At 44.2% G+C, this 26,833-nt stretch overlaps 1 protein-coding gene and 1 non-coding gene across 3 annotated transcripts in view; one reads left to right on the top strand and one right to left on the bottom strand.

Annotated features, from left to right (window-relative positions):
* The window catches only part of MTCL1 (microtubule crosslinking factor 1), a 201,181-nt gene extending 195,622 nt beyond the window's left edge, over positions 1–5,559 (bottom strand). The window contains exon 1 of one of the 2 annotated variants that reach the window (XM_075532530.1): positions 4,195–5,559. In XM_075532530.1, the coding sequence (XP_075388645.1) occupies positions 4,195–5,226 (1,032 nt within the window). In that variant the 5' untranslated portion in view covers positions 5,227–5,559. The remainder of the gene's footprint in view (positions 1–4,194) is intronic. The other variant, XM_075532531.1, reaches the window with a different exon arrangement.
* LOC142428332 (U6 spliceosomal RNA) lies at positions 1,881–1,987 on the top strand. Its single transcript, XR_012780254.1, has one exon. It is a non-coding gene; the product is annotated as a U6 spliceosomal RNA (small nuclear RNA).
* Positions 5,560–26,833: the final 21,274 nt, after the last annotated feature.

Below are 26,833 nucleotides of genomic sequence, written 5' to 3'. Positions count from 1 at the left end.
TATAACAACAGAACTTAAGCTTGGAAAATTCCATTCTCTTCTCATTCCATTTTTCCATGAACTTTCTGAAGCTCACTCATATTTGTGGAAAGGAGAAATACAGAAGCCTAAGAAAACGAGAAGCATTTTCAAAATAGGTCAATAAATTCAGAGAGATTAAAACCTCCTGAGAAGCTCTGTGAACAAGAGAACATAATTAATGTGTTCACAATGGGCATTACGGTTTCTCTGATTATCTTGAAGCATTCAAGCAAAAAAGAGTCAAGGCAAGCAAGGAGGGAGGAAACACATCAGCTTTTAGGCAAAGTCTTCATCATTATGAAACATGCTTGGGTCTTAGTTTTGAGAAAAAAAGCAACGACATTTGAATAATGAACTCGACTGCTCACTTAATTTCTGAAAACTTACAATTATACCAAAGTTCATCAGAGGTAAAAGGCAGCGTGACTGCTTTTCTGTTTTTACTCAGAATGATGCACATTTCTCCAACTAGTCACCTGGGTGCCCTTAATCCAAGAAGAGAAGGAAAAGAAAATTAGGTCAGGGGCTGACTCACACAGCAATTGGTTTAGAGAAGGTAGATGGGGGGCACATCTGCTATTTTTTCAAAAACAATCTGGCAAAAAACAGAGACAGCCACTTTAATTCGTGGTCAGTAAGACATCCTTCTATAATATTTCAGGCCTTCCGAGACTATGAAAAAAGGTATTGCTACAAAATCATAGAAACCCTTCTTAAACAAAATTATCAAAAAGACAAAGCTATTATTTTTCTACATGGCCTCCATCTAGATCTGTACCCTTCTGAGGGCAGTGTTTCCACCTCTCAAATCCTCTCCCCAGAATCCTGGACTCCTCAATGTCACACCATGTCAAAGTGACAGTTGGGGCATCCACAAGGGATTCCCATGACATTCCTTTCGAATGCTCTTTGAGCTTGTGAAGGAAAAAGTCTGAAGAGAAGATCAGTGCTGTACAGAGATGGGTAAGGTTTCAAACAAGGTTCTTGTAAGACAGCCCTCGCTAGAGCAGGTGCATTGTCGTGATGGAAAACAGTTCCTTGGTGTTGCTTTCCTGGCCTTTTTCTCACTAATGGAGTTTTCAATTTTCTTACAATTTCCTCCTAATAAGTCCCCATAAAGATCTTGTATTGTGATCACCTCTTTGTCTTGGATTTAACTGATCCAGTAGATCCCCTTGGACACCACTATTTTAATTGGACCTTTAAAACAACAACAACACTCTAACACACAAAGAGAAAGTGTATTACTGAGACTTTGCCAGTAGTCATCCACTGATTAGAGCCATGTTTAAACACATTTTCTTTGGAAAAATTAATGCATGTACAAACTGAAATCGTGGTAGCAATACTTTCTGACTTTCCTTCATGTGTTTCCACTTCATGACTCTTTGATCTTTCTAGCTCAGAAACTGTAAAAGACTTCCATAACACTAGTGAAAGTACAGACTCAGTGAAGAATGAGATTCTCTGTGAAGTTCACAGTCCTCCAAAATTTATCACAGTAAAGTTTCTGGCCAAGGTGCTAGTCACAGATTATACTGAAGCTCTTCTTAATATCAAATGGATAGAGGCTATATCTAGTCTAGAGAGTTCTGTGCAATATTCCCTAAGAAAACAGCTGGCTGGTCCAGGTTGTGTTTTTTATCCATCATCCAAAAGAATAGGCCCTTACACAGCAAGGAGATGGACTGACACAGTACCTGTCACAGTAAGCTCAAGCATAACAATTGTGCAAATGCCTCCGGTCTAAGCAGTGGTTTATTCTTTTGTTCCTAAGATTACAGCTAGTCAGAACAGACAGGAAGACATCTAACAACAAAAATAACAAGAATCATTTTGATTATAATAGGTACACTCTAGTGCTTGCTTCGAAGGCACATATACTAAAATTGGAACGATACAGGGAAGATTAGCAAGGCCCCTGAACAAGGATGACACACAAATTCGTGAAGCGTTCCATGTTTTTTTTTTTTTTTAATAAATAAATAGGTACACTCTAAAGGTCATGTGGCAGGACATGACTTCTGCCTTTTGCCTTATAAGGTCATTAAGCTCTTAGCTAAATTCTTCACCAATGGGTGGGGGGCTCTGGCCATAAGAAAAGTCCACCCAGATTCTTGTGTTTCTTTCTAACTAGTGTCATGTAAATTTTTGAATGAACAAATACATAGCTCACATTGATGCATGACATGGTTTCCCTGCTTGCCCAGACTCTTTGTGATCACCTTGACACGCTTTCTCTTCTGCTCTCTCAGGAGGACATGCATCTGGACATGACACGGTAAATGGCCATAGCACTTTCTCCTCAGAAAATGGCAATTGACCATTTTCCCACATTGACTCTTTCCAGTGGGTTTTACTGGAAAGGTGGACATAGTGGCCTTTTCACTTAAAAGGAAGACAGATGCCCCCGAGGAACGATGAACACAGGGAACATTTTGCACCAATCAACAACTCCGAAGCAATGTGCTCTCAGAAAACTAGCTTCGGTGGAAATAGCCATATAGATGGGGCAGAAGCAATGGCCCTGAAGACAAGGAATAAAAGCTTCCTCACTTCCTAGGTATGTGACCTTGAGCAAGTCATTTGACCTCACTGTATTCTCCGAATCCTTGCCTATGAAATTGGAGTCATGATAAATATAACAGCAATGGCACCCTATGCTGTTGTGAGGAGCACTCGAACTATCAAATGTACTCGACGGCACACCAGAAGCAGAGGCCCATTTCATTCACTAAGCGTCTTCAGATAAAAAGATGAGGCAAATAAACAGCTACCCAGGAAAGAACGCTGAAATCCTGTCGCGTTAGCGACTTAAGATCAAAGATGTAATGAAAGTCTTGTTTTCTCTAAAGAAATTCAATTGACTATTGCCCAGCGTTCATGATCCAGAGAAGTACAAAACTGTAGTCAGGAGTTATGCTAAAAGCTGGAGGTACAAAAATGAACATTAGCTTACATCCGTTCACAAACAGGGGTGAGGAGATTTTGGTTCTGCTGTGACGTCACCCGCAACACAGCTGTCCTTACAACACGTTTGGCTTTCACTCTCTGATCTATTCGGTTACACAAAAGTAGGCAAATGTATCTATTTGAAACATCTCAAGCCAGGTAGCAGACTGCTCTCTTTTCTCACGTCTCACTCTGCCTCATGATTGCCACTTTCTGCAACATGAAATCACTCGGGCTTCGTGGGCTAGAGGAGCTCCTGATAAGCCCAAAGCTCACTGCCACGAGTGATTGTGGCTCACAGCAACCCAGACAGAAGTGCCCTTGTGGGTCTCAGAGACTGTAACACTTTACTATCCAGTACCTCGTGTCCTATAATAATCCCATTGTGCACAGCACAGCCCACCACGGTTCACCTTCAAAGCTCATAAATTAGTTCCGTGGCCAAAAGCTGGGCCCGAACAGAGTGGATCAATCTGAGAAAACGGCTCGTTTTACACAGCCCACTAGTGGAGGAGGGCCACTCTCATTGTTTGGAGGATTTCGTTAAGATCTTGCCAGATGCCATTGGAATTATTCCTACCCTGCGGATCACAATGCACGAGCACGTCATATCACGATACAAGTACACAGTACAACCGCCTTTATTTTCTATTAGCACACCACGACAGCGTGGGCCGGCCAGTATCATCCAAACTGAACGCACGGTTCGGCAACACAGGCCTCCTCGCCTCCCAGATAACATGGTCTGTGTCCTGATGCTGGCACCATCCTAGAGAGCGCGGGGTCCTCCCTGTGCAGTGGCCGCCGGGACGAACCACCGCAGGTCCCTGGCTCATCTTCAATGAGACCAGCCAGCCTGAGGGGCCAGGCTGCCGCAGGCAGGCGCGTTTCCTGGACTCGCCCTCCGTCGCTAGGGGGAACCGTGCCACAGGTAAGGATGTGCACCAGGCTACGGGAAGAGCGACTGACCCAACGTGTTCCTTCCCACGAGCCTGGCCAAGTTACCCACAAACTTCTAGAACCGAGCAGCGCGGCGTGAACGCGCCCTAGCCGGGCCGCGCAGGGCTGGCGACTGAAAGCCTCGGGAAGTTCTCCCCAGTTCGTAGCGCCCCGAGGGGGGCGCGAGGGGAGCAGAGCGGGAAGGCGAGCGTCGCCCCCCCCCTCACGGGCTCTCGGGTGCCCGCAGCATCCGGCCAAAGGGCGCGGGGACGCGCCGCTCACCTTGAGATAGTCATTCTCGGAGCGCAGCTCCTCCATCTCGCGCAGCAGCTCCTCCTCCGCCGGCAGCGTCTCGGCCCGGCCCGCTTCCTGCGGGGTCCCGCCACTGGCGTCCACCCTTCCACAAGCCACTCGCTCGGGCGGCTCGCGGCCGCCGGCGTCGTCCGCCGCCCCGCACCCCAGGGGCCCCGCAAGGAGGCCGCCCGGGCTGCTCCGGCCACTGGGCCTGCGGCTACCGGCTGGGGGCGCGGCCGCGAGCGCCGGGGGCTCCGGGCTGAGCGCCAGGGCGCTGCGCGGGGGTTCGCGGTCCCCGGAGCCGGCGTCGCTACCGGCGGCGGGCGGCGGGCGCTGTTCGTCCGACAGGGGCTCCGAGGGGCAGTCGGAAAGGTCGGAGCTGCTGCCCGTGGGGCTGAGGCGGGAGACCGTACCAACTGCCGAGGCCACCCCGAGCGTCACGGCGGGGAGCTGGGCGGCGGGCGACCAAGGCCCCGCGGCCGGAGCCCGGCACGAGCCCGAGGGGCCAGAGCTGCGCCGGGCCTTGCGGACCTTGGCGGCGGCCGGCGGCAGCTCCGCGGCCAGCGGCGGCGGCGGCTTCCCGGACCGGGGCAGAGGCTCTGCTGGCGCCGCGCGCGCCGCCCTGCGGGGGCCCAAGGCGGCCTTGGCGACTCCCGGCGCCCTGGCCCCGGCGCCCGCGGGCGGCTTGTCTTTGGCGCCCGGGGCGCCGCCGCTTCGCCGAGAGAGGCGGCCTGGGGCGGCTAGGGAGCCGGGCGAAGACGGCGCCTTGCCCGCGAGGCCGGGCGAGCGCGGGGCGGCGGGCGCCGGGGCGCGGGCGGGGGCAGGGTGGGCCGGGCCGGGCGCCGCAGGCCGCACGTGCAGGTCCTTGAGGGAGGGTCTGGCGGGCGAGGGCGCACGGTGCAGCCTCTTCCGCTCCGCCAGCGGGTGGAGGTGGTGGTGGCGGTGGTGCTGGCCCGGCGGCGGCGGCGGCGGCTTCGCGTCCCGGGCGCCACCGCCTGCGGGGCCGTTCAGCGTGTCCATGGCCGAGTCCCGGCCGCGCGCAGCGGGGCTGGTGACAGATGCTCCTACAGTCCCGGGCACGCCCGCATTGCTTTGGCGGAGGCCCTCCGGCCCGCGCACCGCCGGGGCCTCGCCCCTGTCGCCTGCCTCGCGGCCGCCGGCGACAATCACCGCAGCCGGAGTTCCGCCGCTCGCATCCTCTGGCAGCCGATCGCCGGACTCCCGCGTGCCTCCGCCGCGACCGTCGCAGCCGCTCGGCCAGCGTCCTTGAGCTGCAGCTGCTGACAGTCCGCGCAGCGCCGCTCCCACGCGGCCAGCCGCGCCCCCGGCCGCGCCCGGCCGCCGCTCCCGCGGGAGAGAAAGTCCGACCGCGCGCCCGGCTCCGCGTCTCTGGCGCCGGGCGCCGGGCGCTGTGCGCATGTCCCGCCCCTGCCGGCTCCAGTCGTCTCTGCAGGGGGAGGGGGCGTTGGGAGATGGCACACCGAGTGTGGGGTGTGCCCGAGCCCTCCCTCCTTTGCGATAGGGGGGGGGGGCAGAGGGGACTTTACCACGCCTTAGAGAAGGTGTTGGAGTTGGAGAAGGGAAGGGGAAGGAAGCCAGCAGTGGGCAATTGTGAGAGACTGGTCCCAGAGCTGCCCACGTCCCCTTGTTGGCCTAAGGATAGTGCGCCCGCTTTCCCTCTCTAGCCCCGAGGCCTCCACAAGTCTCTCCACCCAACTCTTGCCTTCGTGGCACCCTCCCCGCCTTCCCACTGACCTCTCCAATCCATGCCTGAACTGCTCCCAAGTTCTTTTAAGGGTGGCATAGTGGTGACCCCTTGGGCTGCTAACTACAAGGTCGGCAGTTCGAAACTGCCAGCCACTCAGACAGACAGACTGGGCTTTGACTAGAGTAACAGTCTCAGACACTCACAGGGGCTGTTCTACCTTGCCCTGTAAGGCCTCTGTGAGTTGACATAAACTTGATGGCATTGAGTGACAGTGAGTACCCAATTGCAGTTCTCACGATAGGGAGCACAGAGGAGCTGCTGTAGAAATAAGACAAGCCGCTCACAAGCTTGGAGGCCGACAGGAAACTTCCATTTATAGTGTGTTTGCACTCCAACCACTGTTAGATATTTCATAGGCATCTTTTTTAATCCACAGAACAATACCGAGTTGGAACTATTATCCTCTTATGCATAGTGGTTATAGTTGGACAGCTAATCTCAATATCAGCAGCTCAAAACCGCCAGCTGTTTCATGGGGGGAAGAAGAGGTTCTCTACAAGGCTTTCTACTTCTGTAAAGAGTTAGTATTAGAAACCGACAGGGGCAGTTCTACCCTGTCCTCTAAGGTTGCTATGAGTCAAACCCAACTCAAGATGGCAGTGAGTTTGGTTTTACTTTTAACAGATGGAGATATAGTTGCATGGAAGTGAAATATTTGTCCAAAATATTCCTTAGCTAATCAGAAGCCACCTCGGAATCAAAACCCTCAAAAACCCCAAACCAGTCGCACTGCCATCAAGTCAATACTAACCCATAGTGACTCTACTGGACAGGGCAGAATTGCCCCTGTGAGTTTGAGACTAATTTTTATACCAGTAGAAAACAACTATACAAATTTCCTACCCTTACCCTCCCCTGCCCTACCATTGAGGACCCAGGATAACAGAGCTTGATGATAACATGCTCATCTATCCGACTTTTTTTTCCAATCATTTTATTAGGGGCTTATACAACTCATCACAATCCATAAATACATCAATTGTGTAAAACACATTTGTACATTCATTGCCCTCATTCTTAAAACATTTACTCTCCACCTGAGCCCCTGGCATCAGCTCATTTTTCCCCCTCCCTCCGTGCTCCCCCCTCCCCCCTCCCTCATGAACCCTTGATAATTTATAAATTATTTTGTCATATCTTGCCCTATCCGACGTCTCCCTTCACCCACCTACCTGACTTTTTGATCCGGAGTTCCCTCGTTTGCATAATGAGAAAATATTGTCAGCTGAGTATTGTGAAGATTCAATAGCACACACACTAAACCTGCTGCTATATAATACAATTCTGACTCACTAAGACCCTATAGGACACAGGAGAACTGCTCCTTAGGATTTCTGAGGTGGTAAATCTTTACAGGAGCAGATGGGTCCTGTGAGTGACTGGTGGATTTTAACAGCTGACCATGCATCTAAGAGCCCAACACTTAACCCACTATACCACTAGGGCTCCCTAGAAATACAAGTGGGTGACTTTAACAAACATAAATTTATTCTCTCACAGTTTAGGAATCTAGACATCCAAACTCTAGGAGAATGCTTTCCCTCTTGTGGCAGTTACAGAATCTGTCAACTTGTGAAGGGGTGGAGTCTAACCTGTCAATCAGGTCACAGCCAATGAGACCTCTGTGTGGGCATGGCCTTCCCCTGAGGATTCTGGGAACTACTGTCTTCCTCCCTGAAGGTGGGGCACACACTCTGCTGCAAGTCTTCTTGCTGAGAAGACACATGGAGCTACAATAATGGAGCCAAAGCCCTAGAGCTGGAAGAGCCACATGGAGACCCAGGCCAGTGCTGAGATGCTTCCACCATCACTGGATCCACAAGACTTTCCACCCACTAGCCTCTGAACTTCCTGCATTCAGCATCATTGCATGGGTTGCTTGAATCTGAAGAGAAATTTATAGACTGGTATCAAACATATGGGTCAATATCCAACTTATGGACTTGATCTGGTCTGGGCCGGGATATTTTCTTAATATATAATTACTCTTTGATATAAAGCTCTTTTTGTACACATATGAATGTCTATGAATTTTGTTTCTCTATTCTACCCAGACTAACACACCTCTCTGTTGGCTCTAGCCTTCCTTGAAGATCTCCATGTGTCTTGTCACCAGTCTTCCCCTGGGTCTAAGGTTCGCAGCACAAGGACTCAAAGTCCAAATGAAGCACTGTGTTCCTGGCCCTTCTTTCTCAGTGGTAATCAAACAAGCCCTGCACCCTCCACCCCCATCTCTGCTGACCTTTCTCTCCTCTCATCTCTTGTAAGATAATCGGTGATGGAAGCTACACTCCCTTTAAATCAGATGAGGGCTATTATCTTAGTAAGTGTTTCATCCTGCCCTGATCATGCCTCATTAACTACAGGCAGAAGTTACTGTTTATAACACATCACAAAATGGAGGATAATTACATCAGATTGCACTCTAAGAGATGATCATGTCATTACATAATTGTCAAATTACTGCCAACCCCTGAGAATCTGGCCCAATCAAAGTTGACACATATTTTGAGGGGACACAACCCATAACAATGAGTGAATATGGGGAAACACTGAAAACTATTGTGCTTTTGAGATATTATGTCTTAAGTAGTGAGTATTAAACAATAACAAGAAGAATAAAATATAGCCTTATCTCTGGATTTGGCTTTGTGTGGAGGTAAAGAACAGGACATAGACACAAGGAACCAGGGTAGGCACTGAATCCACCCAATTCACACAGGTAAATATTGTACCTGGGCATGGTAGTTGGGTTGTGCCTTGAAGCATGAATTGTTCTTGTAGTTGAGGGTCAGGACAGAACACAAGCATAGGGAGCAAGTTGGTGGGCAGGAGAACAGGCTTTAGTGAGAATATGGAAGACAGACAGGTACAAAGGTTCTGCCTGTGAATGCAGACACTGTCTTAGAGAGTGAGGAAGCCCTGGGAGCCCTCAGTGGTCATGGCTATATTCAAGCTGTGGGGGAAAGGAGAGAGAAAAAGAAATAGATTTGTGAAACTAAAAGAAAAATAGACTCCACAATCTGTTATCTTAACCACAAATTATGCTACCTATAGACTTCCTTTTTTAAATGTAGGTTAAATTTCCAGAGGAATATAGTAAAATTTAGTACAAGATTAACAAACAAAATTTAATAATAGGTTTCTATGCACAAACAATGAGAAATCTGAAAAGATATTAGAGAAACAATTCCATTTAGGAATAAATCTAAACAGATTTGAGGGGCTTACACAATAAAAAATATAAAATATTGCTGAAAGAGATTAAAGAAATATAAAATTAATGAGAAAATCTTCCACATTAGTGACTTGGAAGATATTGTTAGACTGTTGAACTGTTAATATTACTCAAAGTGATGAACATGATCCCAATCAAAACTCCAATAGCCTGCTTTATCAATAGAAATATCAACCCTCAACTTTTTATGGATGACAAGAGGCCCTGCATAGCTAAAATAATGTTGAGCAGGTAGAACACAGAAGGAGGGTTCATACTTCCTGATCTTAAAACATACTATGAAGTTACAATAATCAAAACAGCCCCATACTGTTATAATCAAAACAGCAATCAAATAGTGGTAATCCAGAAACAAACTTGCACATCTATGAACATCTGATTTTTTATAGTGGTGATAAGTCCATTGAATTAGGAAAAGAAGAATCTCTTAGGAATTGTTCGTGGGAAAGTGGATGTGTTAGTTTGGGTAGACTAGAGAAACAAATTCATAGAAACTCATGTTTATAAGAGAGGGTTTTATATAAAGGGTAATTGTACATTAAGAAAACATCCCAACCCAGTCCAGTCCAAGCCCATAAGTCTGATATTAGCCCATATGTCCGATACCAATCTATAAAGTCCTCTTCAGACTCACGAAACACATGCAATGACGCCGAGTGCAGGATGATCACAGGCCAGTGGGTAGAAAGTCTTTGGATCCAGTGGTGTAAGCATCTCAGTGCTGGCAGGGGTCTCCACGTGGCTTCTCCAGCACCCAGGACCACATCAGGGATGTCTCTCCTGCCTCAAAGGGGGAAAAGCCAGATTTCCCAGAATTCTCAGGAGAAAGCTATGCCCACACAGAGGCCTCATTGGCTAGGATCCGATTGACAGACTAGACTCCACCCCTTCACTCTTAATCATCTCAAGTCCTAAATTGAAACCAGATTATGTAACTACCAGAGTGGATTACCATCTGGAGAAAAATGAAGCAGGATTCATGCCTCACAGCATATACCAAAAAAAGTTTCAGAATGTATTAAAAACATAAATGCGCAAACTGCTATTAGTCGTTAGGGGTCATTGAGTTGGTTCTGACCCATAGCGGCCTCATGTACAACAGAATGAAACATTGCTCCATCCTGCACCGTCCTCCCCGTGGTGCCTATGCATGAGTCCATTGTGGCAGCCATGGTATCAATCCTTCTTCTCAAGTCCTTCCTCTTTTAAACTGACCCTGTACTTCACCAAACATGATGTCCTTCTCCAAGGACTGGTCTCTCTATATCCAAAGTATGTAAGGCGAAGTCTCAGCATCCTTGCCTCTAGAGAGCAGCCTGGCAGTACTTCTACCAAGACAGATTTGTTTGTCCTTTCAGTAACTCCTATTATGGTCAATATTCTTTTCCAGCCCACTTCAAATGCATCGATTCCTCTTCAGTCTTTATTCAGTGTCCATATTTCAAAGGTATATGAGGCAAATGAAAATACCATGGCTGGAGAGCAGACACACCTTAGCCCTTAAAGTAACATCCTTGTTTTCCATACTTTAAAGAAGTCTTGTGCAGCACATTTACCTAACGCAACACATCATTTGATGTCTTGATGGCTATTTCTATTGGCATTGATTGTGGATCCACGCAAGACAAGTCCTTGACAACTTCTATCTTTTCTCTGTTGCCCATGATGTTATCTCCTGATTGTGAAGATTTGATTTTTTTGTACTGAGTTGTAATCCATGCTAAAGGCTGCATCAGCATGTGCTTTCCTCCTCACTTTCATTAAGCAAAATTGTGTCATTTGGATTTCACAGTTGGTTAATAAGCCTTCCTCAAATCCTGATTCCACATTCTTCTTCATATAATCTGGCTTCTCAGATTATTTGCTCAGAAAAAAAGATTGAATAAGTATGGTTAAAGAATACAACCCTGTCCTCCCGATACGATCCCTGAAGACAAAGCAGGTGCATAAGCAAAAGTGGTGAAGAAAGCTGATGTGGCCCAACTACTAAAAGATATAGTGTCTGGGGTCTTAAAGGCTTGAAGATAAGCAAGCTGCCATCTAGTTCAGAAGCACAAAGCCCACATGGAAGAAGCACACCAGCCCGTGTGATCATGAGGTGTCGAAAGGATCAGGTATCAGGCATCAAAGAACAAAAAATAAAATAATTGTGAATGAGGGGGAGTACAGATTGGGGACCCAAGCAAGACCCATCTGTAGGCAACCTGACATACCCTTACAGAAGGGTTAGGGGGAAGTGACAGCCAATCAGGGTGCAGTGTAGCGACGATGAAACGTACAACTTTCCTATCATGATCCGAATTCTACCTTACAAATCTGGCTAGACCAGAGGATGTACACTGATACAGATAGGAACTGGAAACACAGGGAATCCAGGGAGGATGATCCCTTCAGGACCAGTGGTGAGAGTGGTGGTACCGAGAGGGTGGAGGGAGAGTGGTGTGGAAAGGGGGAACCAATTACAAGGATCTACATATAACTTCCTCCCTGGGGGATAGACAACAGAAAAGTGGGTGAAGGGAGACATCAGACAGTATAAGACATGACAAAATAATAATTTATAAATTATCAAGGGTTCATGAGGAAAGGGGGAGTGGGGAAGGAGGGGAGAAAATTAGGAGCTGATACCAAGGGTTTAAGTAGAAAGCAAATGTTTTGAGAATGATGAGGGCAATGAATGTACAAATGTGCTTTACAAAACTGATGTATGTGTGGATTGTGATAAGAGTTGCATGAGTCCCCAATAAAGTGATTTTTTTTTAAAGAATACAACCCTGAAGCACACCTTACCTGATTTAAAACCATGCGGTATTCCCTTGTTCTGTATCCCAACTGCCTCTTAATTCATGTACCAGTTCTACATGAGCCGTTCTGGAATTCCCATTCTTCTCAAGGCTGTATAAAGTTTATGATCCACAAATTCAAATACTTTTCCATCGCAAACTAAACACAAATAAACATCTTTCTGGTGCTCTGTGCTTTCAGCCAAGATCCATCAGACATCAGCAATGAGATCCTTTGTTCCAGGTCCTCCTCTGAATCTGGCCTGAACCTCTGACAGCTCCATGTCAATGTACTGTTCCAACCGTTACTGTCTGATTGTCAGAAAAATTTCATTTGCATGTGATATCAATGGTATTGTTATATGTTGATATTGAGCATTCTGTTGGGTTACCTTTCTTAGCATGGGTATAAAACAAAACACACGCTATGATGCTAACTGCAGGAGGAAAGCCAAGTCAGTGAACATGTAAGCATCTAGGTGTACATGAAATAGCAATTACAGGAGTCTTAAGAGATGCTAGGGCCCACTTCACAAATTTGTTACTTACGGTTGTGGTAAAGGGTATGGCCTCAGGACACCCCCTTTTTGGGTCTGTGGGAATATCCTGATAGATCCATTCCAACATACCAATTTCCCTAAACTTTTGGATGCCTTCCTCTACAGTGTACCAAGGATAACAGTGGGAACTGCCCTAAGTGAACTCCGACATTTGCCCACAATGGGGCTGATTGGTCCCTGTGGTGGTAGAGGGCAGGTGTCAACACTGACACAACAGAGATTAGAAAGGTGAGGCTCGCGAGCCATTTATCTCTCTGCCCTTCAATTAATCCCAGATGTGTTTATTGGCCAGGTTGGCACAGTAAACTACCTACCTCCAGGCAAAAAAGATAAGCTACCAACAGAGACAATATCTTTAGAAACAGTCATATATGGAATTATTCAAAGCAAAGCTTATTTAAACCTGATTCTTTGGTCAGTCAGTGGACATCTATATACATGTTCTAGTAATATACTTGTCTTGGTTTCATTAGAGTGCCTTAAACAACAAAAGCAATCCAATCAAGACACAATTCATATTCTTTTTTATCAGCCTGACAAGTGTTTTATTTACTATTAGCAAGGACATATTCAATAAGACCTTTCTTGAAACTACCATGGCAATGAATAAGAAAAATTTTAAATGGATCATATAAAGAAGAATGCGGCATTTGCATTGGACCAAAGTTTTTGAGAACCTGTGATATGTAGATGAAATAGCCTGGCTTGTTGAAAGTGAGGAGGACTTGCTGATGAAGATCAAGGATTGGAACCTTCAATATAGATTCCAACTCAATATAAAAAAGACCAAAATCCTCACAACTGGACCAATGGGTAACATTATGATAAAAGATTGATGTTGTCAAGGATTTAATCTTCTTCGGATCCACAACCAAGGTTCATGAAAGCAACAGTCAAGAGATCAAACGACCATTCCATTGGACACATCTGCTTCACAAGACGTCCTTGAAAATCCAGGATGTTTACTTTGAAGACTAAAGTGTGCCTGACTCAAGGCGTGGTATTTCCAATCCCCTCATATGCAGGTGAACGTTCAACACTGAATAAGGAAGGGGGAAGAAGAATTGATGCAATTGAACTACGGTGTTGGCTAGAATATTGAAAGTACTGTGGACTGACAAAAGAATAAACATATCTGTCTTGGAAGAAGTACAGTCAGAATGCTCCTTAGAAGCGAGGCTGGGGAGACTTCATCTCGCTTACTTTGAACATATTATGAGGAAATACTGGTCCCTGGAGCTGGATATCATGCTTGGCGGACGGGCAGCAAAGAAGAGGAAGATCCCCAAAAATATGAATTGGCGCAGTGGCTGCAATAATGGGCTCAAACATAAGAACCATGTACAGAACGGTGCAGGATGGCTTTGGTCTTTTGTGCATAGGGTCAATTTGAGTTGGAACTGGCTCAATGACACCTAACAACAAGCAAAGGCCTAAGAACAAGATGCAATGTTAGTATGATCGGTCTGCATTATTTTGCGTCATAGGGTAGTATGATAGAGTGAGAAGAGCAGAGACCTTCACACTACAAGAAAGTCTAAGTTCAAATCTTGCCTAAGTCAGTTGTTGTCTATGTGGCCTCAGTCAAAGTGTTACTATCAATGTCATCATCATCATCACCATAGTCATTATAACTAATCTAAGAATATTCAATGTCTCAAATATGGGTAAAGTAAGCTTTGATGGAATTAGAAATCTAGGTTGTATACTACATGGTTATATAAAGGGAAAACTTTTTAATTGACTCACAGAGGCAAAGAAACAGATTTATTCAGTTGGTACAGGCATGGGCACAATTATATTTTGCAAAATTTCTGTATTCCCAAAACCTGTTTTCCAGTCCTGTCCCTTATTTTAGCACTGAGTCAAATTTAGAATATGGAGCCATTCTTGCTTTAAATTATGATAAATCATCATCCTTGAGAGGAATGGGGGAAAGAGGAGATTTTAAATAGAGAAGACAATTTCTTGAAGTTTCAGAAAGTTAAGGTCAAAGAGATAACCTGAAAGTAAGTGGTTTCCTTGAGTTTAAAGCTGATGCTTCCAGCACTGGGGAGCACTCCCCAGCTTCCCTTGCAGGCCCACTGCCAAAATATCATCAGGAATATGGAAGGCCACTCCTACAATTGGCATCTCTGTGTGATGGTAATAAAGGATGATGATGATACTGGCTTTACAAACCCACCCAACCCCCTGCTGTGAACTAAAATTCCACTCTGACCCTAAAGGACAGAAGAGAACTTCACCCTAGCATCTATAAGGTTGTACATTTTTATCAAAGCAAGTTGTCCTATATTTCCCCCTCAGAGCAGCTGATGAGTTTGAACAGCCAACTTCTGGGTTCACAATTGAGTGCTTTAACCACTGCCAGCAGAATTCCTCAGATAGTTTTGCAGCTGTTGTTGTTGGGTGCTGTCAAGAATGAAGAGCTGCTGGGTCCTGTCCCGTCCTCACAATTTTTTTAGATTTGAGCCCGTTGTTGCAGCCATTGTGTTAACCCATTACCTGGAGGGTCTATCTCTCTTTTTCCCAGTGAACCCGTACTTTACCACGCAGGATGTTCTTTTCCTGGGATTGGTCTCTTCTGCTACCCTGTCCAAAGTATGTGAGACAGTCTTGCCATCCCCTCTCCTAAGGATCAGCGTGGCTATACCTCCTCCAGTACAGCTTTGTTCGCTCTTCCAATGGACCACAGCACTTTGAAAATTCTTCTCCAGAACCATAACCCAAAGGCACTGGTTCTTCTGTGATCTCCCTTATTCCTTGTCTAGCTCTCATATGTGTATTAGGTGACTGAAAATAACATCGCTTGACTCAGGTGTACCTAAGTCCTCAAAGTAACATCTTTGCGTTGGAATACGGGTCTCAGGGAGGAGACGAGCCAGTCAGGGTGTGATGTAGCAACGATGAAAAATACAACTTTCCTCTAGTTCCTAAATGCTTCCTTCTCCCCTCACCCCCACCCCCACCCCCCTATCATGATCCCAATTCTACCTTACAAAGCTGGCTAGAACAGAGGATGTACACTGGTACAGATACGAACTGGAAACACAGGGAATCCAGGACGGATGATCCCTTCAGGACCAGTGGTGTAAGTGGCGATACCGTAAGGGTGGAGGGAGAGTGGGTTGGAAAGAGAGAACCAATTACAAGGATCTACATGTGACCTCCTTCCTGGGGGATGGACAACAGAAAAGTGGGTGAAGGAAGACGTCGGACAGGGCAAGATATGACAAAATAATAATTTATAAATTATCAAGGGTTCATGAGGGAGGAGGGAGCAGGGAGGGAGGGGAGAAAATGAGGAGCTGATGCCAGGGACTTAGGTGGAAAGCAAATGTTTTGAGGATGAGGGCAATGAATGTACAAATGTGCTTTACACAATTGATCGGTGTATGGATTGTTATGAGTTATATGAGCCCCTAATAAAATGATTTAAATTAAAAGGTTTGTATTTTTTACAGTAGATATGCCCGATGCAACATATCATTTGATTTCTTGACTGTTGCTTCAGTGAGCATTGACTATGGATCCAAATAACATAAATCCTGTGTATCATAATGTTATCCACTAGAGGAGATTTCATTCTCTTTACAGTTAATTTTAATCCGTACTGAACTTTGCAATCCTTAATTTTCATCAGCAAGTGCTTCAAGTCCTCCTCACTTTCTGCAAGCAAGGTTGTGTCGTCTACATATCACAGGTTACTAATAAGCCTTCCTCTGATCCTGATTCTGCATTCTTCCTTAGTCCGGTTTCTCTGATTATGGGTTCAACATACAGATTGGATCCCCAATCCAAACTCACTGCCATCGAGTCGATGCCAACTTAAAGTGGCCCCATAGGGTAGACTAGGGTTGCTAAGTTTCCAAGACTGTAATTCTTTACAGGAGTGAAAACCACATACTGTGTTTTTCTTGAGGAGTCCCTGGTGCTTTTGAACTGGTGACCTTGTGGTTAGCAGTCCAACTTGTAGCCACTGTGCCACCAGAGCCCCTTACAGACGGAATAAAAATGGTGAGCTGATACAAACCTGATGCACACCTTTCCTGAGTGGAAACCACACAATATTTCCTGGTTCTTTTCTAACGACTGTCTCTTGATTCATGTACAAGTTCTGTATGAGCACAATGAAGTGTTCTGAAATCCCCCTTATCCATATTGTCTATAGAGCATTATGATCCACACAATCTAAACCCTCTGGATAGTCAATAAGCCACAAATAAACACCTTTCTGTTGTTTTCAGGTGCCAGCCAAGATCCATCCCTTGTGGCATGTCCTCTTTTGGATCCAACCCGAATTCCTGGCAGCTCTCTCCCAATGTACTACTGCAAACATTTTTAAATTTGCCTTTAGACAGTTTTCACTTGCATGTGATATTATTTTGTTCAAGAGTTTCCACATTCCATTAGGTCAACTTTCTTTGGAATGCACACAAATATGGATCTCTTCCAGTAGGTTGGTCAGGTAGCTGCCTTCCTAATGCCTTCGCATAGACTAGTGAGTGCTTCCAGCACCTCATCAATTTGTTGAAATACGTCACTTGACATTCTTCCAATTCCCAAAGCCTTATTTTTCATTAATACCTTCAGCACAAGTTCAATTTCCTCTTTAAATGCTATCATTGAGTAATTATATGCTACCTTTTAAAGTAACTAAAGGTTGACCTTTTTTTTCGTACAGTGATTTGGAATATTCCTTCCATTTTCTTTTGATGCTTTCTGCATCATTCAGCATTTTGCCCATAGATTCCTTGAAATCCTTCAATACTTTAGTCCTTTTTTATTCATTATGATGTTGTTATTTCAGCTTGAGATATGCTGAACATGTTTTTCCCTTGTAATTTTCTAACCCAAGGTCTTTACACATCTTATTATAATCTTGTGTTTTCTAGAGTTACCCTTCAAAATTTTCTGTTCATCATTGCTTCTATTTACTGCTATCACTTCATCATTTCTTCTATTCGCTTTAGTCACTCTACAAGCAAGAGCAAGTTCAGAGTCTCTTCTGATGTCCATTTCCATCTTTGCTCTCGCTCCTGACTTTTTCTTTTCAACTCTTTTTTTAAAAAAAAATCATTGTTTCCATTTGTTTAAGCTATTTTATGTTCAACAGCAAGTTTCAGAGTTTCTTCTGACATCTGTTTTGGTCCTTTCTCCCAATTTCCTACCTTTTCTTTTCTTTTAAAAAATAGTTTTATTGGTGTATACATCACATATCATACAATTTAACCTTCAGTCATATTAAGATTTGTGCCATCATCACCAAATTAACTTGAGAACATTTTCTTTTCATCCTCATTGTTGCTTGCTCCTCATTTCCCCATCCTCCCCTGCCAAGCCCTTAGTCACTATTCCCCCAGTTACTGTCTCTAGAGATCTATCCACCTGGATTTTACAAACAGTAAATGATACAAAAAACAACGCAGATGCATGCATCGCAAGCAAACAAAGAAAAATACCCAACAACAATGACTAGAAACAGAAAAAACGTCAGAGAGAAAGCAGAAAATATTAAAAATGAAAACATTAAAATTAGTCAAAGGGAGATCAAATAATCCATTTTCACTTACCGATGTCTGCCATAATCAACACTACAGTGTTCTCTGTCTGATAACAAGGCTTTTCCCAGCCTCGGACTGTGGTCAGAGAAGATCCGCCATGGGCTTAATCCATGTGGGAACCCTGAAAGTGGATTTTGGGCTTTTGAGATTTATGCTTTTAATTTTTAAAATAGTTTTATTGGTACGTCATCCACATGTTATACAATCCAGTGATTCCATTGTTTCAAGAAGTGTTGTACAGCATTACCACAAACAATTCTAGAACATTTTACCCCTTGTACTCATTGTTGTAATGTAATTTGTTTAATTGTCGCAAAAAATATAAGCAAGAAAACATTCTCCAATTCAGGACACTCCTAGAGGACAATAAACAGACCTTGAACTATTTACAGGTTTTTCTTTTTTTAATTATTTTTTTACTATTTCTTTCTTTATTTTTTGTCATTGTTTTTTTGTTGTTGTTGTCATCATTTTGTTTTATTTTGTCGCTCTGTTTTGCTATATCTTGTTTTTTGTGCATGTTAATATCTCTGCATATCTATCTAGATAAGATATGCCAGATGAACACTCGGGAGGAGAAAACAACAGGAACAGTGGTTCCGGGGTGACAGGGGAGAGGCAGAGGTGGGGACAGGAGGTGGTGTTGACCAACCCAGGGACAAGGGAAAACAAGTGATCCAAAATCAGTGTCAAGGAGGGTGTGAGAGGCCAGCTAGGGATTGATCAAGGGCAATGTAGCTGAGAGAAATTACTGAAACAAATGAAGACTGAGCATGATAGTGGGACAAGAAGAAAGTATAAGAAAATAGAGGAAAGAACTAGGAGGCAAAGGGCATTTACAGAGGCCTAAATACAGGCACATACATATGTAAATATATTTATTTATGGGGAAATAGATCTACAAGCATATATTTATAGGTTTAGTATTAAGGCAGCAGATGGCTATTGGATCTTCACTAAAGTATTTCCCCAATACGAGAATACTTTATTCTATTAAATTGGCATTCTATGATGCACACCTTCCTGACATGGTCTCTGAAGACAAAGTAGGTGCATAAAAAATGTGGTGAAGAAAGCTGATGGTGCCTTGCTATCAAAAGGCCTAGCATCTGGGGTCTTAAAGGCTTGAAGGTAAACAAGCAGCCATCTAGCTGAGGAGCAACAAAGACCACGTGGATGAATCACACCAGCCTGTGTGATCATGAGGTGTTGATAGAATCAGGTATTAGGCATCAAAGAATAAAATATCATATCATTGAGAATGAGGGGAAGTGCAAAGTGGAGACCCAAAGCCCATCTGTACACAACCGGACATCCCCTTACAGAAGGGTCACAGGGAGGAGATGACCCAGTCAGAGTGCAGTGTACTAATGATGAAACATACAACTTTCCTCTAGTTCCTAAATGCTTCCTCCCCCTCACTCCCCCACTATCATGACCGCAATCCTACCTTACAAATCTGGCTAGACCAGAGGATGTACATGGGTACAGACAGGAACCGGAAACACAGGAAATCCAGGACAGATGATCCCTCCAGGACCAGTGCTGAGAGTGGCGATACCTGAGGGTAGAGGGAGGGTGGGGTACAAAGGGGGAACTGATTACCAGGATCTACATATAACCTCCTCCCTGGGGGACAGACAACAGAAAAGTGGGGGAAGGGAGACATCAGACAGTGTAAGATATGACAAAATAATAATAATTTATAAAGTATCAAGGTTTCATGAGGGAGGGGGGAGTAGAGAGGGAGGGGGAAAATGAGGAGCTGATACCAAGGGCTTAAGTAGAAAGTAAATGTTTTGAGAACGATGAGGGCAACAAATGTACAAATGTGCATGACATATAATTGACGTATGCATGGATTGTGATAAGAGTTGTATGAGCCCCCAATAAAATGATATATTTTTGTTGTTGTTTTAAACGTTTTATTAGGGGCTCATACAACTCTTATCACAGTCCATACATATACATACATCAATTGTATAAAGCACATCTGTACATTCTTTGCCCTAATCATTTTCTTTTCTTTCTTTTTTTTTCCTTTTCTTTTTTTACATTTTATTAGGGACTCATACAACTCTTATCACAATCCATACATATACATACATCAATTGTATAAAGCACATCCATACATTCCCCGCCCCAATCATTCTCAAAGCATTTGCTCTCCACTTAAGCCCTTTGCATCAGGTCCTCTTTTTTTTCCCCCTCCCTCCCCGCTCCCCCCTCCCTCATGTGCCCTTTGTAATTTATACATCGTTATTTTGTCATATCTTGCTCTATCCGGAGTCTCCCTTCCCCCCTTTCTCTGCCGTCCCTCTCCCAGGGAGGAGGTCACTTGTGGATCCCTGTAATCAGTTCCCCCTTTCCAACCCACTCACCCTACACTCTCCCAGCATCGCCCTGGATTCCCTGTGCCTCTAGCCCTCATATGTACCAGTGTACAACCTCTACCCTATCCAGCCCTGCAAGGTAGAATTCGGATCATGGTAGTTGGGGGGAGGAAGCATCCAGGATCTGGGGGAAAGCTGTGCTCTTCATTGGTACTACCTCGCACCCTGACTGACCCATCTCCTCTCCTAAACCCCTCTATGAGGGGATCTCCAGTGGCCGACACTTGGGCCTTGGGTCTCCACTCTGCACTTCCCCCTTCATTCAATATGGTATATATATATATATAGATAGATATAGATATAGATATAGATGTAGATGTAGATGTAGATATAGATATAGATAGATATAGATATACACACACACATACACATATTCTTTTTTTTTTTGCATGATGCCTTATACCTGGTCCCTTGGGAACCTCGTGATCACACTGGCTGGTGTGCTTCTTCCATGTGGGCTTTTTTGCTTCTGAGCTAGATGGCCGCTTGTTTATCTTCAAGCCTTTAAGACCCCAGACACTATCTCTTTTGATAGCCGGGCACCATCAGCTTTCTTCACCACATTTGCTTATGCACCCATTTGTCTTCAGCGATACTATCTTTGATGCCTGATAACTGATCCCTTTGGGATCACTCGCTCACACAGGCTGGTGTGTTCTTCCATGTGGGCTTTTTTGCTTCTGAGCTAGATGGCCACTTGTTTATCTTCAAGCCTTTAAGACCCCAGTCACTATCTCTTTTGATAGCCGGGCACCATCAGCTTTCTTCACCACATTTACTTGTTCACCCACTTTGGCTTCAGCAGTTGTGTCGGGAGAGTGAGCATCATAGAGTACCAATTTCATAAACGAAAGTATTCATGCATTGAGGGAGTGCTTGAGTAGAGGCCCAAGGTCCTTCCACCACCTTAATATTAAACCTATAAATGTAGACACTTAGATCTATTTCCCCATCCTCATATATATGTTTGCATGTACATGTCTTTGTCTAGACCTCCATAAATGCCCCTTGACTCCCAGCTCCTTCCTCCATCTCCCTTGACTTTCCTCCTGCCCCACCACCATGCTCCGTCCCCACCTGGGCTACAGCTATACCTCTTCTCTATGCAACCTTACCCTTGATCGTTCCCCATCAGGCCTGCCACTCCCCCCTCACTACCATTTTGGGTCCCATGTTGTTCCCTTGTCCCTGTGTTTATTAACACCACTTCCTTACCCTCCTCCCCCTCCCCACCCGGAACTGTCTGTCCCCCCGGAACTGTCTGTCCTATTGTTTTTCCTCCAGATAGTTCATCCAGCCTGTCCTATTCAGACAGACCTGTGGAGACACTAACATGCACGAAAACAAGACAGAGGAAACCCAAGCAACAGTATACAACCAGACAATAAAACAACAAAAACAAACCACTGACAAAGAACAAAACAAAACACTTCACAAAAGAAAGGCTTGTAGTTCGTTCAAGGATCATTTGCTGGCCCTTAGGAGTGTTTTCCAGTCCAGTCTGTTGGGGCACCACGCCCTGGCCCCAAAGTCCACTTTCAGCATTCCCTGGGGACCTTGCCACTCCATTCCCTTGCTGTTCCACTGCACTCCCCCAGTGCTTTGCCTCAGTGTGGTGGGATCAGGTCAGGTGCAATTCCCACACTGTGTCTCCGGTGCTGTCCCCTGTATTGCCCTTAGTCACTGAGGGGCATCATGTCTCATAGTAGGGCCAGCCATGTTGTTCTCTCTGTGGACTGGCTGCTCTACTCAGGAACATCATCCTCACGGCCTGGTGGGCCAGGCTGTGTTCCACTCTCTCCTCCTGCCCCTTCATCTGCTCCCGTGTGCTCTGATCAGATATGTCCATCTCCCGGAGCCACAGAATCAATGTCATCCTTTGAAACAAATTCTTTTCGGGGGAGGGAAAATGATATTTTTAAAAGACATTCTCCAATTCAATAGCTTCTACATGTATAATTCAGTGCCATTGATTATCCTATTCTTGTTGTATCACTATTACTGATATAATTTTTCAAAGTATTCCACCACCATTAATGTAAACTCAAAAGCTTGTCCCGGCTTTGTGATTACCTTCTGCTTTCTTCCTGTCTGACGCTTTGATGTCATCCCACAACTCCTCTGGTCTTCATTCATTCGTGTTCAATGCAGCAAATATGTTCTTCAGAAGATCTGTGGATTCACGTGGGATAGATCCATGGTCACATGTTGCTCTTCCTGGGCTTATTTCATTTTGTCCAACTTCCACCTGAACTTAGGTGTGAGCAATTAGTTATCTGTTCCACCATCAGCCCCGCCCTCATTTCAGCTGCTCTGTCATCTCTTCCCACAGATGTAGTCCATTTTATTCTTGTATATCCCATCTGGCAAGGTCTATGTATATAGTTACCATTTACGTTGTTGAATGAATTCACAATGAAGAAGTATTTGGTCTTGCAAATTCTATCATATGATATCCAGCCATGCGTCTATCACCAAAGCCATATTTTCCACCTATTGCTCCTGACTTTTATTTCCAACTTTTGCATTCAAATAGCCAGTAATTATCAATGTATCTTGATTGCATGCTTGGTCGATTCCATACTGAAAGTCGACATAATTCTTCAATTTCCTAGACATTATCTTTAGTGGTTGGTGTGTAAATTTGAATAAGTTGATTAACTGGCAATATATTGATATTATCCTGTCACATAAGCATTGATCTTTAAGATTGATCTTGAAATCTTCTTTTTGGGAATACTGTAATGACATTCTACTTGAATTTATCATTCCAAGCACAGTAAATAATATGACTGTTGGATTCAACATGGCCAATAATGATCTATTTCAGCTCAATAATGCCTGTGATATCAGTCATATGTACTCAATTTCACTTTTGATGAATTTTAGTTTTCCTGCACTCATGCTTTGTACATTCCACATTCCAATTATTAATGGATATTTGTAGCTATTTCCTCATGTTGAGTCATACTCTATCAGCAAATTAAGGTCCCCAAAGCTTTACTTCATCCACACTATTAAGTTCGACTCTGCATTAAGGTCAACTCTAATCCTTAGTCTTCCTCATCCTATTATGGATGCCTTCCAACCTGAGGGACCCGTCTCCTGGCCCTGTTTCAGAAATGTTCTGCTGCTCCTTGTATCATTTTTGGTGTCTAATGCTTCAGAAGTGGACAGCCTGTTCTTTCTTGCTATTTTGTTCTTAGTCTTGAACCTCCACTGAAACCCAGTCGCCACCTGTGACCCTGCTGGAATTTGAAATATCAGTGTTATAGCTTCCAGTATCATAACCACACACAAGCCACTACAGTACAACAATGACAGGTGAATGGGAATAATAGCTGTATTGTTAAGAGCCATCCAATCAGCTTTGGTCCATAGTGACCCCATGCTCAACACATCGAGCAAAATATTGCCCAGTTCTGCACCATCCTCACAATTGTGCCTCTGTTTGAATCTATTGGTGCAGCAACTGTGTCAATGTCCGTTGTCAAGAAATGTCATCTTTTTGTAGCCCCTCTATTTTACAATACATGATGTCCTTCTCCAGATAACATGTCCAAACTACGCTAACGAAGTGTCCCATCATCTCATGGACCATTCTGGCTGTGCTTCTTCCATGACAGCTTTGCTTCTTCTTCTTCTTCTTCTTCTTTTTTTTTTTTTTTGGTAGTCCATGAGACTTTCCATAATCTTCCCCAGTCTTCTTTCTTCAATGCCCAACTTTCACATGCGTGTGAGGCAATGGCAAATACCAGGGATGGGTGAAACATACCGTAATCCTCAAAGTAACCTCCTAACTTCTCAACACTTTAAAGAGTGCTTATGCAGCAGATTTACCCAGTGTGGTGCATCATTTGATCTCTTGACTATTACAAGCAAGACAAAATCCTTGAAAATGTCAAACTTTTCTCCGTTTATTATGATGTTACGTTTTGGTCCAGTTGTGAGGCTTTTTTTATTCTTCACATTGAATCATAATCCATCCTGGAGGCTGCAAGTCTGGATCGTCATCAGTCAGTGCTTCAAGTCATCCTTACCTTCAGAAAGCATGGTCATGCCATCTGTCTAATACAGGTTGTTTATAAGCCTTCCTCCAATCCTGATATCACATTCTTCTTCAGAGAATACAGCACTTCTCAGCATACACATTGAATAAGTATGGTGAGCAGATACATCCCTATTTCATATCTTTCCTGATTATAAATCATACAGTATTCCCTTATTCTATTCCCACAGCTGTGTCTTGATTCACGTACAAGTTCACAATGAAGTGTTCTGGAATTCTCATTCTTCTCAAGGCTATCTAAGTTTGTTATAATCCACACAGTCAAATGCCTTCGCATAGTAAACATCTTTCTGGTATTCTCTGCTTTCAGCCAAGATCCATCTGACAACAATGATATACCTTGTTCCAAGTCCTCTTCTGAACCCAGCCTGACCTTCTGATAGCTCTCTGTCAATCCCCTCTTGCAACTGTTGTTGGAGGAGCTTTAGCAAGCATTTACTTGCGTGTGATATTAATGATATTGTTCTACAATTTGAGCATTCTATTGGATCACCTTTCTTTGGAATGGGTAAAGATGGATCTCTTCCAGTCATCTGGCCCAGTTGCTGTCTTCCAAATTTCCTGGAAAAGAAGAGTGTGTGCTTCCAGTTCTTCATCAGCTTATTGAAACATTTCAAAGGATATTCCCTCAATTTCTAAAGCCTTGCTTCTGGCTCATGCCTTCCGTGCAGCTTGAACTTCTTTCTCTGCACCATTGGTTCTTGCTCAGTTGCTACCTCCTGAAATGGTGGAATGCAAACAAGTTCTTTTTGGTACAGTGACTGCATTCTTTTCATCTTATTTTGATTCTTTGTTCAATATATTGTCCATAGAATTTTTCAATATTGCAACTTGAAGCTTGAAATTTTTCTTGATTTCTTTCAGTTTAAGATAAGGTGAGCGTGTTCTTTTTGGTTTTCTAACTCTAGGTCTCTACACATTTCATTGTATTTTCCTTTGTCTTCTTGGGCTGCCTTTTGAAATCTTCTGTTCAGCTCTTTCACGACATCATTTCTTCCAGCCTTAGCTCTTCACCATTAAAAGCAAGTTCCAGGGTCTCTTCTGACATCGACTGTGATCTCTTCTTTCTTTCCTATATTTTAATAGCCTTTTGATCGCTTCATGAATGATGTTCTTGATGTCCTCCCACAGCTCATCGGGTCTTCTGTCACTAGTGTTCAATGCTGCAAATCTGTTCTTGAGATGTTCTCAAAATTCAGGAAGGATATACTCAAGAACGTATTTTGGTTCCCATGGTCTTGTTTGAATTTCCTTCGCCTTCAACTTGTACTTACATATGAGCAACTTGTGCTCTGTTCCACAGTCAGTCCCTACCCTCCTTTAGCCTCTGCCATTGAGCTTTTTCATAGTCTCTTCCCACAGATGTAGTCAATTCCATTGGTACATGATCACCTTTTGTGTTGTCGAAAAGGAGTATTTGCTATAACAAATCGTTGGTCCTTCAAAATTCTATCTTGTGATCTCCAGCTGTGCTTCTACCAAAGACCATATTTTCCAACTACTCTTCCTTCCTTTTTGTTTTCAACTTTTGCATTCCAGTTGCCAATAATTATCGATGCATTTTGATTGCATGTTTAATCAGTTTCAGACTGAAGATGTTAATACAATTCTTCATCTCTGCATCACTACATCACTAGCTTTAGTGGTTGGTGCATAAATTTGAATAACGGTTGTATTGACTAGATTTCCTTGAATGAGTATAGCTATAATCTGACCCCAGACAGCATTGTACTTCAAGAGAGATCTTGAGATGTCCTTTCTGACAATGAATGCAATGCCATTCCCCTGGGTTGTGTCTTTCCTAGCATAGTAAACCATTTTCTGAGTCAAAATGGCCAAGACCAGTCTCTTTCATGTCACTAACACATAGGATACCCATCTTTGTGAGTTCCATTCCATTTTATACCACTTCACACTTACCTAGATTCATACATTCCAAGTTCTGAATATTAGATTTTCTTCTGCAGCAGCTTCTCCTCATCTTGAGTTGTGCTCCATCAGCACATGAAGGCCCCAAGTCTTACTCCATTCTTGTCATTATGGTTCATTCTACTTTGAGACGGGTGCTCTTTCCCAGTCATATTTTGAGTGCCTTCTGACCTGATGGGCTCACCTTCTGGCACGACCTCTGACCATGCTCTCTTTTATTCACTAGGTCTTCAGCGTCTGACAATGTTTTCATGCTATGCAAAAGGTTTTCAGTGGTTAATTTCTCTGAAGTGGACAACTAATTTCTTCTTCACAGTCTGTTC

This window comes from Tenrec ecaudatus, chromosome 15 (genome assembly GCF_050624435.1).
Source record: "Tenrec ecaudatus isolate mTenEca1 chromosome 15, mTenEca1.hap1, whole genome shotgun sequence".
Classification (NCBI taxonomy): Eukaryota; Metazoa; Chordata; class Mammalia; order Afrosoricida; family Tenrecidae; genus Tenrec; species Tenrec ecaudatus.
Note: the sequence above shows the minus strand (reverse complement) of the source record. Positions and strands in the feature narration are given on the sequence as shown.